Below are 12,442 nucleotides of genomic sequence, written 5' to 3'. Positions count from 1 at the left end.
TGTTATATACAGTTGTAAGAATCCCAGGAAAAACTCCATAGAGATAGACATATTGATATTTTAAAAACATGAAAACTTCTTAATTAGGCTTGATTATTGCCCTTGTTGGCTCTCTATTTTCCTTATGATCACAGAAAACTCAGAAATATCCATACGAGGTACTGGTTGCATTAAGCTGATTTAAGGGCAGTAATATAGCCATCCCAGCCTTTTCTCTAAGTTGCATAAAAAATGTCATTTGTTAGTGTAAATGTGACTTGTTCTCTAGTGCCATCTGGTGTTTTGTTGAGGCACTATTACTTTTAAAAGAACACAAAGAGTAACCAGGAAATCTTTAAATGCCTTCTTAAAGACGTTCACAAAATATAGTAGTAAGCAAATCCTTAATTGTAATGAATAATGTAGTGGGACATTAAATATTAGTCTAAATCAAAGGAGAATTTCTGGAAAAGACCCTGATCCAGAAGCAATTTCATCTAACACACACACACACACACACACACACACACACACAGACATACAAACACATGCAAAAGCACATTCCCTTTTTGCAGGCATGGGTATATTCTGTTGCTCCTCCAATTTCTTTAAAGGCTCACAAATCCTGTTCTAATAACTGACATTTGACATGTACTAAATCAGTAACACACTGCATACTTTTAACGTTCAATGAATTTGTTAACGCACAGCTTTTTAAGAAGTCACTTTTGACTCCTTTCTCTCATACCACATATCCTAACCATTAGCAAATCCTATAGACCTCACATGGGAATATATGGAGAATCTAACCACTGCGCACCACATCTACCCCACATCCTAATCCCAGGTGTCACCATCTCATGCCCGGACCACTACAAGCATCTTCTAAGTGGCCTCCCTGCTTCCAATTTTGCATCCCTACATCCAGAATGAGCCTTTTGAAACATAAAGCAGATCATATCAACCTTCTTCTCAGAATCTCCCAATGGTTTCCCATCTCACTTGAGATCATATTCAAAGCCCTTCTTCAAAGCTTTATGTTATTTGGACCCTATAAACCCTCTGATCTCACCCCTCCTCTCTCTCTCCCTTCATATTCCTCACGTGCCACACTGGCCTCCCCACTAATCCTCACACGAGCTAAGCACACATCCCCGAGGGACTATGAACATGTTTTTCATATTCATATTCCACCCTTGGAACTCACTTCTCCCAGGCGGCTGCAGAGCTCATGCCCTTGCATCTTGCATCTCCAAATTTCACTGTCCAAGAGGCCTATCAACAGAGCAACACCCCAGCCCACTGTCATTCTCTGTACTCTTTTCCTGTTTCATATTCCTTTTCGTACTTATCACTGCATATTATATTCTATTTCTTTAAAATTATATACTTCCCTACATACACATACAGATACACTAAAATATAAGTTATAAGTACCACGAGAACTGGGACTTTGTTTTTATTGAATGTTTTAGCCCCAGTGCCTAAAACAGGGCCTGGAACATAGCAGGTACTCAATATGTTCTGAATAAATGGATGAATAAAAATAACTGTTTGAACTGGGCATTTCATAAGCCATTTTTGTGTTGCATTACTTTGTTACTCACAATTCCATTCTGTGGCTGTGGAATATGGAATGTGTGGGAAAAGATGACATCCAGTGGGGAGAAACTGATACAGCAATTTTAGCTAAAACAGATGTAAATAAACTGATTCAATTTAAGAAGCTGGCATCTCCAAAGAGGGCCTGTTTGGGAATTAGCCCTATTCCAAACCTATGACTCTATCAAAATATACTAAACCTGATTCTCTAAAAGAAAAGGATCATATAATTATTAAGTCTAAGTAAAAATAATATCTTCCCCCTCTCATCCGTGGTTCTTTGATAAAGAACTTGAGGGAGATAACACAGTAGAAAATTAGACAACCTAATGGTTCATCCTGAGACAAAGTTACAAGTACCATTTTAAAAAATCTCCATTTCTATTATTATGAAATTAATGTCTAGCTATTAAAACATTCAATTTTTTCACCACATATTCCAGAAATGGAATATTTCCCCTTCCCTCTGCTCTCCCAGTTAACAGCACTGTATGAATCTATCTGAGTAAAAAACGGATGGAATTCCCAAAGCTGACAATTTGCTCAAATAGGATTTTCAGTGAATCTGGGGTAACACTGACTCATTACGTCTTTTAATCCTAAGACTTTTCCTGGATGTCACAAACAATAAAAGACTTCAGTTGCCAACATCCCTCGGTTGGTACTGATATAGGTATTAATATAAGTTCTACATGATGGAGAGTGAGAAGCCGATCAGGTGAAGCTGCTGAGGATTCTCTCCACAGGTTCCATGAAGAAATAGCCAAGGGAGCCCACCTCCCAGGCCACTGGAAAGATCGCTTTAGGCTCAGAACCCGGGGAGGGTAAAGCTGTGCAAAGGGTACCAGAGGGAACCGGGCAGCGCAGAGGGACACGCAGCCCCAGGGAGGAAACGGAGCCCTGCAGAGTGAGCAGCCTGAGGTCACAGGAACGCTGTGCATGGCGTCTGGAGCAGGGTTTGTCCCTGTTTATGTCGGCAATAAGTGACCTCCACAACCCACCCTCCCGTCTCTATCTCTGCAAGAAGGTGCTGGAGTGAGCCTCCCGGAAGCAAACCAGTCAGAGTGTGAAGTGGAAAGGCTCTGCTCTGCACGGGCACTTGCATGGGCTGGGCATGGTGTCCCACTGCATGAAGAAACCAATCCTGACTCTGCCATGGTCTGGCCCCTGACTTTCTCTCCAACTGCCCTGCACACACTCTCAGCTTGTTAGGGGTGCTCCAGCTTCTCAGGCCTTCACTCCCGCCTCAGGACCTTTGCACAGACTGTTCTCTGCTGGGAGTGCTCTTAGCCAAGTCTTCCCACAGCGGCCTTGAGCACATCATTAACCTCCTCAGAGACCTTCTGAGAGTGAGAACCCGATGTGTGAGGCCTGTAAACCACTGGAAAGGACTTCGGTTTTACCCTTTGGAAGATGTGGAGGCTGGAGGCATGTGAGCAACATGATACGACTTAGGTTTGAAAACGGTCACTGTGGCTACTGAATTGAGAAAGATTATAGAGACAAAGCAAGGCCCGTTAGGAGGCAAGTGAAATAATCAGGCAAGAGATGGTGGCAGCTGGGACCCAGGTGGTAGACGGGGGAAGGTGGCAGGAAGTAGCTGGATTCGGGATCCATTCGGAAGAGAGGAGAGGGTTTGCAGATGGAATGACAGGGAGGCAGGAAAGAGAAGATTTGTAGGAGGAGTGTGTTTTCAGGGGAAGGTCAGGAGTTCCGTTTTATACTTTTTAAGTTTGTTGCGATTATTTGATACCCAACTGAGGGCACCAGGTAGCCATCAGGTAGACAGCTGGACATACCTGTCTATAGAGTTCAGGGAAGAGACCCAGCCTGCAGTTAAAGCAGTAGTCTTTGGCATAAAGACACATATAAAGCCATGAGATTTGATGGGCTCATCAAGGGAGTGTGTGTAGATGGAGAAACACTCTGAGGACTGATCCTGGAGCCTCCAATGCTTGACAGTCAGGGCGAAAAGGAGCAACCACCCAAAGAGGCTGGGAAAAAGCAAACAGTAGAGATAGGAGGAAAGTCAGAAGACTGTGGCATCTTGCAGGCCAAGGGAAGGAAGTGTTCCGGAGGACAGGAAGTGATCAGTTCTATCCAAAGCTGCTGATACCCTCCTCTGCTTTGTCTTTTCTCCTTAGTACTCATCACTACCCAACAGAGTAAGTCATGAATATAGTGGAAGATGGGGGAGGTAAGGCAGCATGGAGAGCTTGTGTGAGCAGATGATCAGGTGAAATCCCAGCCACCTATATATAAAAGCCAGCCAACGGTTTCCAATATGGAGGACAGAATGGCAGAATTCAGAAGTTATTTAGAAATGCGTAGGTGTAAACAACTTAAATGTCCATTGACAGATATATGGATAAAGATGTAGTACATATGTACAATGGAGTAGTACATATATACAATGGAATGCTACTCAGCCATACAAAAGAATGAAATAATGCCATTTGCAGCAACACGGATGCAACTAGAGACTATCATACTAAGTGAAGTCAGAAAGAGAAAGACCAATACCATATGATAGCACTTAAACGTGGAATCTAAACTATGACACAAATGAACCTATCTATGAAACAGAAACAGACACACAGACATAAAGAACAGACTTGTGGTTGCCAAGGGAAAGGGGGTTGGGGGAGGGATGAATTGGTAGGTAGCAGATTTAAGCTATTATATATGGAATGAATAAACAACAAAGTCCTACTGTATAGCACAGAGAACTATATTCAATATCCTATGATAAACCATAATGGAAAAGAATATTTTAAAAAACAATATATATAAATGTATAACTGAATCACTTTGCTGTACAGCAGAAATTAACACAACATTGTAAATCAACTGTATTTCAATTAAAAAAAAGAAATGCGTAGGGAAGTACTAGAAGAAGCAACTAAAAATGTTGGGATGGGACTCATGGATAGGGAGTAGTAGGGTAGAAGAATATTGTTTTTCTTTAGAAGTCACACTTTAAAAATTAGACCTGTATATCACTTTAATATAAAATTAAAAACAACCAGTCAGAAAAAAAAATGCATGAGCTAAATGCTTGGTTCCCAGCCTAAGGGCTATAAAATAATGGCCACAGGCCAGTAACTCCATATACTCAAGTAGTATTTACATACTGAGTAAGTAAGATCTTGGACCTTACTCGAACTGTATCTTTTAAGTGTAAACACTGCTTTTATCACTACAAATTAAAGCCATTCCTGAAACTCCAATAATGTTTAATCATTGACGATTTTATCATTCAACTGACTCTAAAAGTATAAACACTATTCTATGATCATCCATAAAATATTTATAAATTTAACTACAAATTTAATAGCTCCTCATTCTAACGACCTTTGTGAGAGTTGAATTAAAATTCTACACCATTCTTAAATTTATTAGAATCCCTCTGTAACAAGTTCTCAGAAGGCAGAGATGACGTTTTCTATATGGATGTAACTGTTTGCATGCCTTTCTTTCCAACAGTTCAGAGTTCCTTGAAAAAAGAACACGTTCTAATAATCTTTGGAGCTCTCTACTTAGCACAGGTGACAATAATAATTAACATTTCTAAGTGCTTTACCTGCGCTAGACACTGCTTTAAGAACTTCACATATATTTTCACTTAATTACTATTGTGGAAACAGTTCCTGGAAGTTGGTACTATTATTATTATTCCCATAACACAGAAGAGGAAACTGGCACAGAGGCTAAGTAATTCTCAAGATGCATGTACAGTGAATGACAAAACCAGGATTAGAAGCCAACCTCTCTCCAGAGCCTTAGCTTTTAATGTTTATGTAGAATATTAATGTCTGTTGATAAAATCATTGAAATAATCAACTCACTAGCAATTTATTTTAACTAGTGATATAAAATAAAATCATGTTATTCATGGATAGTATTGATACAATAACTTTTCCCTACGTATACTTGAAACGTTTTTGATTTGATAGTCTCACCTTTTTCTTTTTTTTCTGGATCATCTGTTTTCTTATTTGTTTCTGAAAAGACAAAGCAAAATAAGTACTGTGAGAGTCATGATTCAATATCTCAAATTACAGGACTATCTTTAAATGAATTCAAATAAATATCGTTTAAGAACAATATTTCTGGGATTAAGAGATACACACTCCTGTATATAAAACAGATAAACAACAAGAACCTACTGTACAGCACAGGGAATTATATTCAATATGTTGTAATAACCTACAATGGAAAAGAATCTGAAAATTATATATATATATGACTGAAGCACTTTGTTGTATACCTGAAACTAACAAAACATTGTAAATTAATTACACTTCAATTTAAAAAAAAAGAAAAATATTTCTGGGCAAACAATTCAATTTTCCTAAATCCTGAATTCTTTACACTTGCAAGTTGTTATAAAATATTAAGCATCTGAATAACTTATAAAAGTTGCCGAGCAGTAAGTAGGTATTGGACACCAGGCTGAATGTTCCTGGTCTATGTTCCTGGCGGTGTGTGGGGGGGTCATCTCCACCAACAGTAAGTGCCCCTGTGGGTGCAAACTGGGTCAGGAGAAGCCCTCCTCAAGGCCTGTCCAATACTTTTATTGTCTCCTAAAGCCATATACTACTTTATAACAGGCCACCCTACCGGGAACACCAGCCTCACTCCTCAAGGACTTCATACATCCACAGGTGACCCACTGGGGATGCCTACACTGAGCGCAGGTGTGCTATAGCTCACCTGCTGAGGAGAGGCTGTATCAGCCTCTCACTAAGTTAATCACAGCTAGTGTCTTTCCACCAACGGATGGGGCTGCCGAGCACAGCGAAACCCACCAAGAACCTGGACAGGCCAAAGAACATCCACCACAGACAGGGAACTACAGCACATGACCTGTGTAAACAAGCTCATTTCTGCATTTATAGCCTCCTATCTGGCCTTTTGTTTAGTACAGATTAGGATCTAGTTAATTTTCAAGGTAGACCAGTTAATTTCTGTCCCAGTAGGTACTTATCTAGTCTTTGAGAATTCCTAGGAATGCTGTGTATGCGTGAGTTCCAGTGGGGATGGGGCAGAGTTTGGGAGATTGATTAAAAAAAATCATAGATTCCAGGGACTTCCCTGGTGGCGCAGTGGTTAAGAATCCACCTGCCAATGCAGGGAACATGGGTTCGAGCCCTGGTCCGGGAAGATCCCACATGCTGCGGAGCAGCGAAGCCCGCGCACCACAACTACTGAGGCTGTGCTCTAGAGCCCGTGAGCCACAACTACTGAGCCCACGTGCCATAACTACTGAAGCCCGCATGCCTAGAGTCCATGCTCCACAAAAGAAGCCACCGCAATGAGAAGCCCACGCACTACAACGAAGAGCAGCCCCCGCTCGCTGCAACTAGAGAAAGCCCATGTGCAGCAATGAAGACCCAACACAGCCAAAAATAAATAATTTAATTTTTAAAATGTCATAGATGCCATCCTTTCCCCAGAGTAGATGTGAGAGGGTGCGGGTGCCGTGCAGGGTGCGTTCAGGGTTGCAGTCATGATGATTGGATTTTTTCATCCCCAGTTTCCCACATTCATTCATATAAACCATTTCATTTTTTGGAGGCGAGAAGTCAGTCTGAGGCAGGCTCCTGATGCAAGGGGGATTTTTATCCATCAAGTGTCTTTCTCCTTTGAGACCCCAGGCGAGAGGAAGCAAACTGACTAAAGTGTGCCAGCTCGGTGCCAAGCACAAGGCACGTCTCTTGTCTCCCAACACCCTCTGCAGAAGGTCTTATCTCCTTCTTTGTGCAGAGGAGGAAGCGGAAGCTGAGAAAGTAGAGGCCCAAGTCATCAAGGTCAGCGGTGCACACCAGCCCAGAGCATATGTTCTTTCTCCTGTGCCAGCCTCTACTTTTGTTGCAAGGGAAACGAAGGGAAAGAGAAGTGCAGGTCTTGACTTTTGCAAAGAGTGGGTTTTATAACGATGGCTGTATACACACTAGCCAGTGCTGCAGGAGGTATGAGGATATAAAATAAAAAGACTTCTAGATCACTACTGAACTTTCTAGAATTTCTGATCTTATTAATATACCCTCCTTATCAGTACAGGCAGTACATCAGTTAGTAAGCTGCACTCTTATAGGCATCAGGGATACAGGATAGAAGAAGAGCATCGAAAATCTCGATCTCCAAGGAGCTCTCTCTCTGCGGTACCAGCAATGCCTGCAGGAGGGCTGGGAGTCTCCACACCTCCCAGTAATCTGTTACCTGACACATGGTTAGTGTAATTTTAAAAATCAAGCATAAAATGCAAGATTCTAAGTTGACTAGAGAAGACGGGTAGGTGCTGGTCATGAAGAAAAGTTTAGGGCTCTCCACAAATCTTCCTGCCCCTGGGGGAAAACCAAGGAAGGAGGAGTGGATTGAACTGGTCACCTTTTAAATAGGTGTGGGAGGGCCCTGGCCAGGTAAGCTCCCAGGAATCAGGGCCGCCGTGTTTGTATCTCCTGCAATGCAATACCCAGGGCGGGCGAGAGGCTGCCCTAAGAAGGCCTAGCCCAACCATTCCGGCCCCGGGGCGAAAGCTCTCGGCTGGGTCCCCTTCTGCCCTACCTCACATCAGCATGCTGAGATCTGAGACTCGCGTTTGGGTGTGGAAAACACACAGAGCAGGGAATTTTAGCTTCTCGGGTTTTCAGTGCTTAAATTTAGCTTAGGTAAAGTTTTCTAAGAGATCCAGCTTACCTCACTAGCATTCTGCTAGTAGAATAGAATTCTGCAGTAGAATAAAGTGTGACTTTGCTTTACTTTACTCTTTCTACATAGGCTTCCCTGAGAGACCTCAAATGGCCCTCGATGCGCCAAAAAGGAAAAGGATTTATTAAAATTTAACTGTCTGCCAGGCATTGTTCTAAACAATGCAGATGATCCCATTTAACTCGATCAGCTCTGAAAGGTAATTTTAATTCTGTAGATCAGGCAACTGGCTTAGAGAGGGTAAGGAATCTTGCCAGGGGTTGCAGAACAATTAAGACCGATTCAGAAGGCCACACTCTACAACAATACTACGTTAGTCATGCTCTGTATATTCCAACAGTGGGCAGTCCATACATAAAAGGGAACTCTAGGGCTTCCCTGGTGGCGCAGTGGTTGAGAGTCCGCCTGCCGATGCAGGGGATACGGGTTCGTGCCCCGGTCTGGGAAGATCCCACATGCCACGGAGCGGCTGGGCCCGTGAGCCATGGCCGCTGAGCCTGCACGTCCGGAGCCTGTGCTCCACAACGGGAGAGGCCACAACAGTGAGAGGCCCGTGTACCACAAAAAAAAAAAAAAAAAAAAAAAAAAAAAAAAAAACCCTACACAGGATGGATGCAGGGGCTATTTCATTTTCATTCTGCTCCCCAAAATGTAGCATAATAGTAAATGTTAAACAAAATAAATAAACATTACCTACTAGAAATAGGTTAAGAAAGAGGTTGAAGGTACACCTTTGTGCTTTTAGTCATCAAAAATGCTGTAATATTCTAAAATACTAGTAAGTATAAAATGAACGAATTTTGTCATGTAACAAAACAAAAAATAATATACTTCAAAATAATGACAATGTAGAGAAGAATTCTGCATTTTATTGCACTCAAATAACATTCAACAGAAGATGATTACATTATTTTTAGAAAATCCATTGATGTTGCCCAGCTTGGCATATATCTGTAAAGACAAGGCTCATTCATTGAGATATTTGGAATTAGAAAGTTATTTGAAGTTGACCACAGCATAATGAATCCTCAAAATCCTCAATGTCCAGAGTTCTAGAGATGATTATATACAAAAATCCAGCAAAATTTATTCTACGCATTTATCTGTTCTATGTCACTCCTAAGTTTCCCTAAAAAAATATGGCTTTATAAAAAGTAGTGTTCTATAATTCAGAATACGGAGTAAGACCTTTATGAGATTCTGAGTAGCAACTCTGTATTACCCAGATCACAGCTTTAGAAAATTATTGCTTCTTTACTAACATATGACTTTGGGTTTCACTACACTACGGTTCAGCATAACTTACTACATTGTACCAATGACCTCTAATGATAAAAATATAAAATCCCTTTGATTTTAACCCTAAAAGCAGAAAAAAAAATGTCACTTTATCTTAAAACAATGTGAACATGATCAAGAGCTCCCCGGACACATAAATGAAACCACTTCTTAGAGTTTTGGTTTTTTTTTTATAGCTCAGGGTCCTTTCAAAATGAGGGTGTAGCTACCTTTTTTTTCTAACAAATGAGTATTTTCATCACGGCAGCTATTTCTGAGCCACAAATTACTCACACTAAAAATAGAAGAAATGCTTCAGCGTGGAAAGGAAAAGGCTCAAACACTGTCAAACAGCAGCGGGCCTCCGGCTTGTGAGCACTTTTCACACACCCTACATCACCCAGCCAGAGGCCCTGTGGACTTTTATACACGGAGCAGGCTTCGGCGTTGTACGGGCGTTACTTAACCAGTCAAAGGCAGAACAACCTTTACGTTATGCACCAGTAATTGATAAGAGACTTTGTAAAATTTAAACAAATACTCACGGGACTACAGCTATTCTACAATCACTCCGAGGTGCGGAAAAGCATTTTTGCATGATATAACAGGCCATTCCTTTCCCCTGCGTCCTAACAATAATTTTCCCCCCTTATTTTGAAAAATAAATTAACCATGATAATTTAAACTTTTATTGAAATTAAAATTTTTTCTAATTAACAAGCTAAAAGCTACAGGAATCTTAAATGTTGAGTTTTACCCTGAATACTTGAAGCTAATGTAGCAATTTTTTATAAAGGTATTGCTGCAGATATATACAACGCAAATCTTCACAGCTAATAATGACCCCATCAGTGTCTTTAAGACACTCTTAGTGGTTTTAAATCATGTTTCACACAGTGTATACAAGTCAGCCCAACACAGTGTTAATTACGGATAAGAGATATTAAAACCCTGCCATGACAACTGCTGCTACATCATCAATACGATTATTAACTATTGTCTGAAAAACACATAAATGCAGGTAAGACTAAAAGCTGTGTCACAGAAGGAAAAAGAAAAGAAATCCAATGGATCCACTAAGGCTATCAGAAAAGGACATGCAGGCACATGTGATTTTTTGTTTCTAAAAAAAAATACACTAAAATGCCAGTGGACCATGGTTCATTCAAAACATCTTTAGTGTTCATTCCCAAAGATCTTGGTCTGCTCAGAAATTACTTCACAAGATCTATCCCAGCCATCTTTTGCAGCGTATGGGTAAACTGGTCCTCCTGTGGTGGTAGGGGCAGCCTTTCTGAAGCTTTAAGTATCTGCAAAAATAAGGGGAAATCTAAATTAAAGGACCAACTAGACATAGACTGTGAAACTGCTTCATTTTTACTCTACTTTAAAAAAACCCACCAACAGAAGTAAATGCTTTTTTTTTTTTTTTTTTTGTATTGTTGTTTTTAACAGCAACAGGGTAACAGAATGATTCACTACCTAGAGTAGTCCCTGGGGGACCTACTACTATGAAAGTAGTTCTTACTACTTTCGTTGCAAAGCTAATGAAAATTAGAGGTTCTCTAGAGCATCTGAGAATTACAACTGAATTTAAAAATGTCATTCTTTTGAGAAATACAAGCATTAAATTTCTCCCATCAATGTTTTCACTGTATTAAAAAGAAATGCAGTAGAGGGGGGGAAAATCTAGGATGGCATTTGAAACACAAATATAAGAAGGATTTTCAAGGGGCAACAGGATAAAATATATGACTTTAATAATCTTATATCAATTTTAATGTTATTGAAGGTATAAGTGGTTGGTAAAAAAAGTATACAGTATTTTAAAAGAAGTAAAATTCATTCCTGTCCAACTTTCAACAAATATTTTCTTATTCCAAACTCTAGTGTCTGATTTATTTTACTACCACAGCATTGGATCTATGTTACAATTAGAGTAAAAAAGGAGTTGGTGCACATAAAGGCCCAGTCAAAGTTTGATATAATTTCTAAAGCTGGATTGTGATCCTTCCTTCCTTCCTCCCTCCCTCCCTCTCTTCCTTCCCTCCCTATGTATCTGTCTACATGTGTGCATACGTGTGTGTGTGTGTAACCAGAAATTTTTAGGTAAGCAGACTTATTTGGTGCTAATGAGAAGTAACTGGAAATTATATGTATACTTTGGTACATCCAACAGAAATGAATGTTTGTCTACCAAAAGACATGTATAAGAATATTCAAGGCCGCTTTCTTCATAACAGCCCCAAACTAGAAACAGCCCCTGCAGCCATAAACATAGAATGGAATTTTTAAATGGAATATTACAGTAAATAGCAGTGATAAAACCAATAACTATAAATATCAAAGTGGATGAAACTCAGTCATAATGATGAGCAACAGAAACCAGTCACAAAAAAAGTGTATATATGTATATATGTGTGTTTACTTGCGGTTCTATTCAATCAAATTCAAAGACGGGCAGATCGATCTATGATGACACAGGTCAGAACAGTAGTTATCATTTGTGGGCGCGTTACTGGGGGAGGGGAGAGGGAGAGACCTCCAGGGGCTGGAAGAACTCTGTGTAGTGGGTACAAGAATGTATCACACGTACAAGTCCATCAAACTGTACCCTCAACATGTGAGCACCGCCCTGTGTGTAAATTACACCTCAACAGAAAGAGTTTTAAAAGATGGGTTTGACCTCAGGTCCTCTTAGAATTTAACCATTAGCTGGACTGTGAGGAATAAGCATTTCTGTAACCTGTGCAATCAAAAATCCTGGAGACCATGGGAACGTATTCAAAGTATGAGTACTGATAACAAGGCAAATAACGTAAAAGCTCAGTTAAATTTTGAATGACTCAAATTATGCCCCTACATATAA

The 12,442-nt window shown here is 40.3% G+C and overlaps 1 protein-coding gene across 4 annotated transcripts in view; it reads right to left on the bottom strand.

The window, feature by feature from the left end:
• ASPH (aspartate beta-hydroxylase) overlaps positions 1–12,442 on the bottom strand; it is a 230,196-nt gene that overhangs the window by 117,235 nt on the left and 100,519 nt on the right. For all 4 annotated transcript variants that reach the window (XM_082601145.1, XM_082601143.1, XM_082601142.1 and 1 more), the window contains one exon: positions 5,544–5,585. In XM_082601145.1, coding sequence (XP_082457271.1) covers positions 5,544–5,585 — 42 coding nt within the window. The remainder of the gene's footprint in view (positions 1–5,543; positions 5,586–12,442) is intronic.

This window comes from Mesoplodon mirus (assembly GCF_964341445.2).
Source record: "Mesoplodon mirus genome assembly, chromosome: 16".
Classification (NCBI taxonomy): Eukaryota; Metazoa; Chordata; class Mammalia; order Artiodactyla; family Ziphiidae; genus Mesoplodon; species Mesoplodon mirus.
This window is presented reverse-complemented; position numbering and strand designations above follow the sequence as displayed.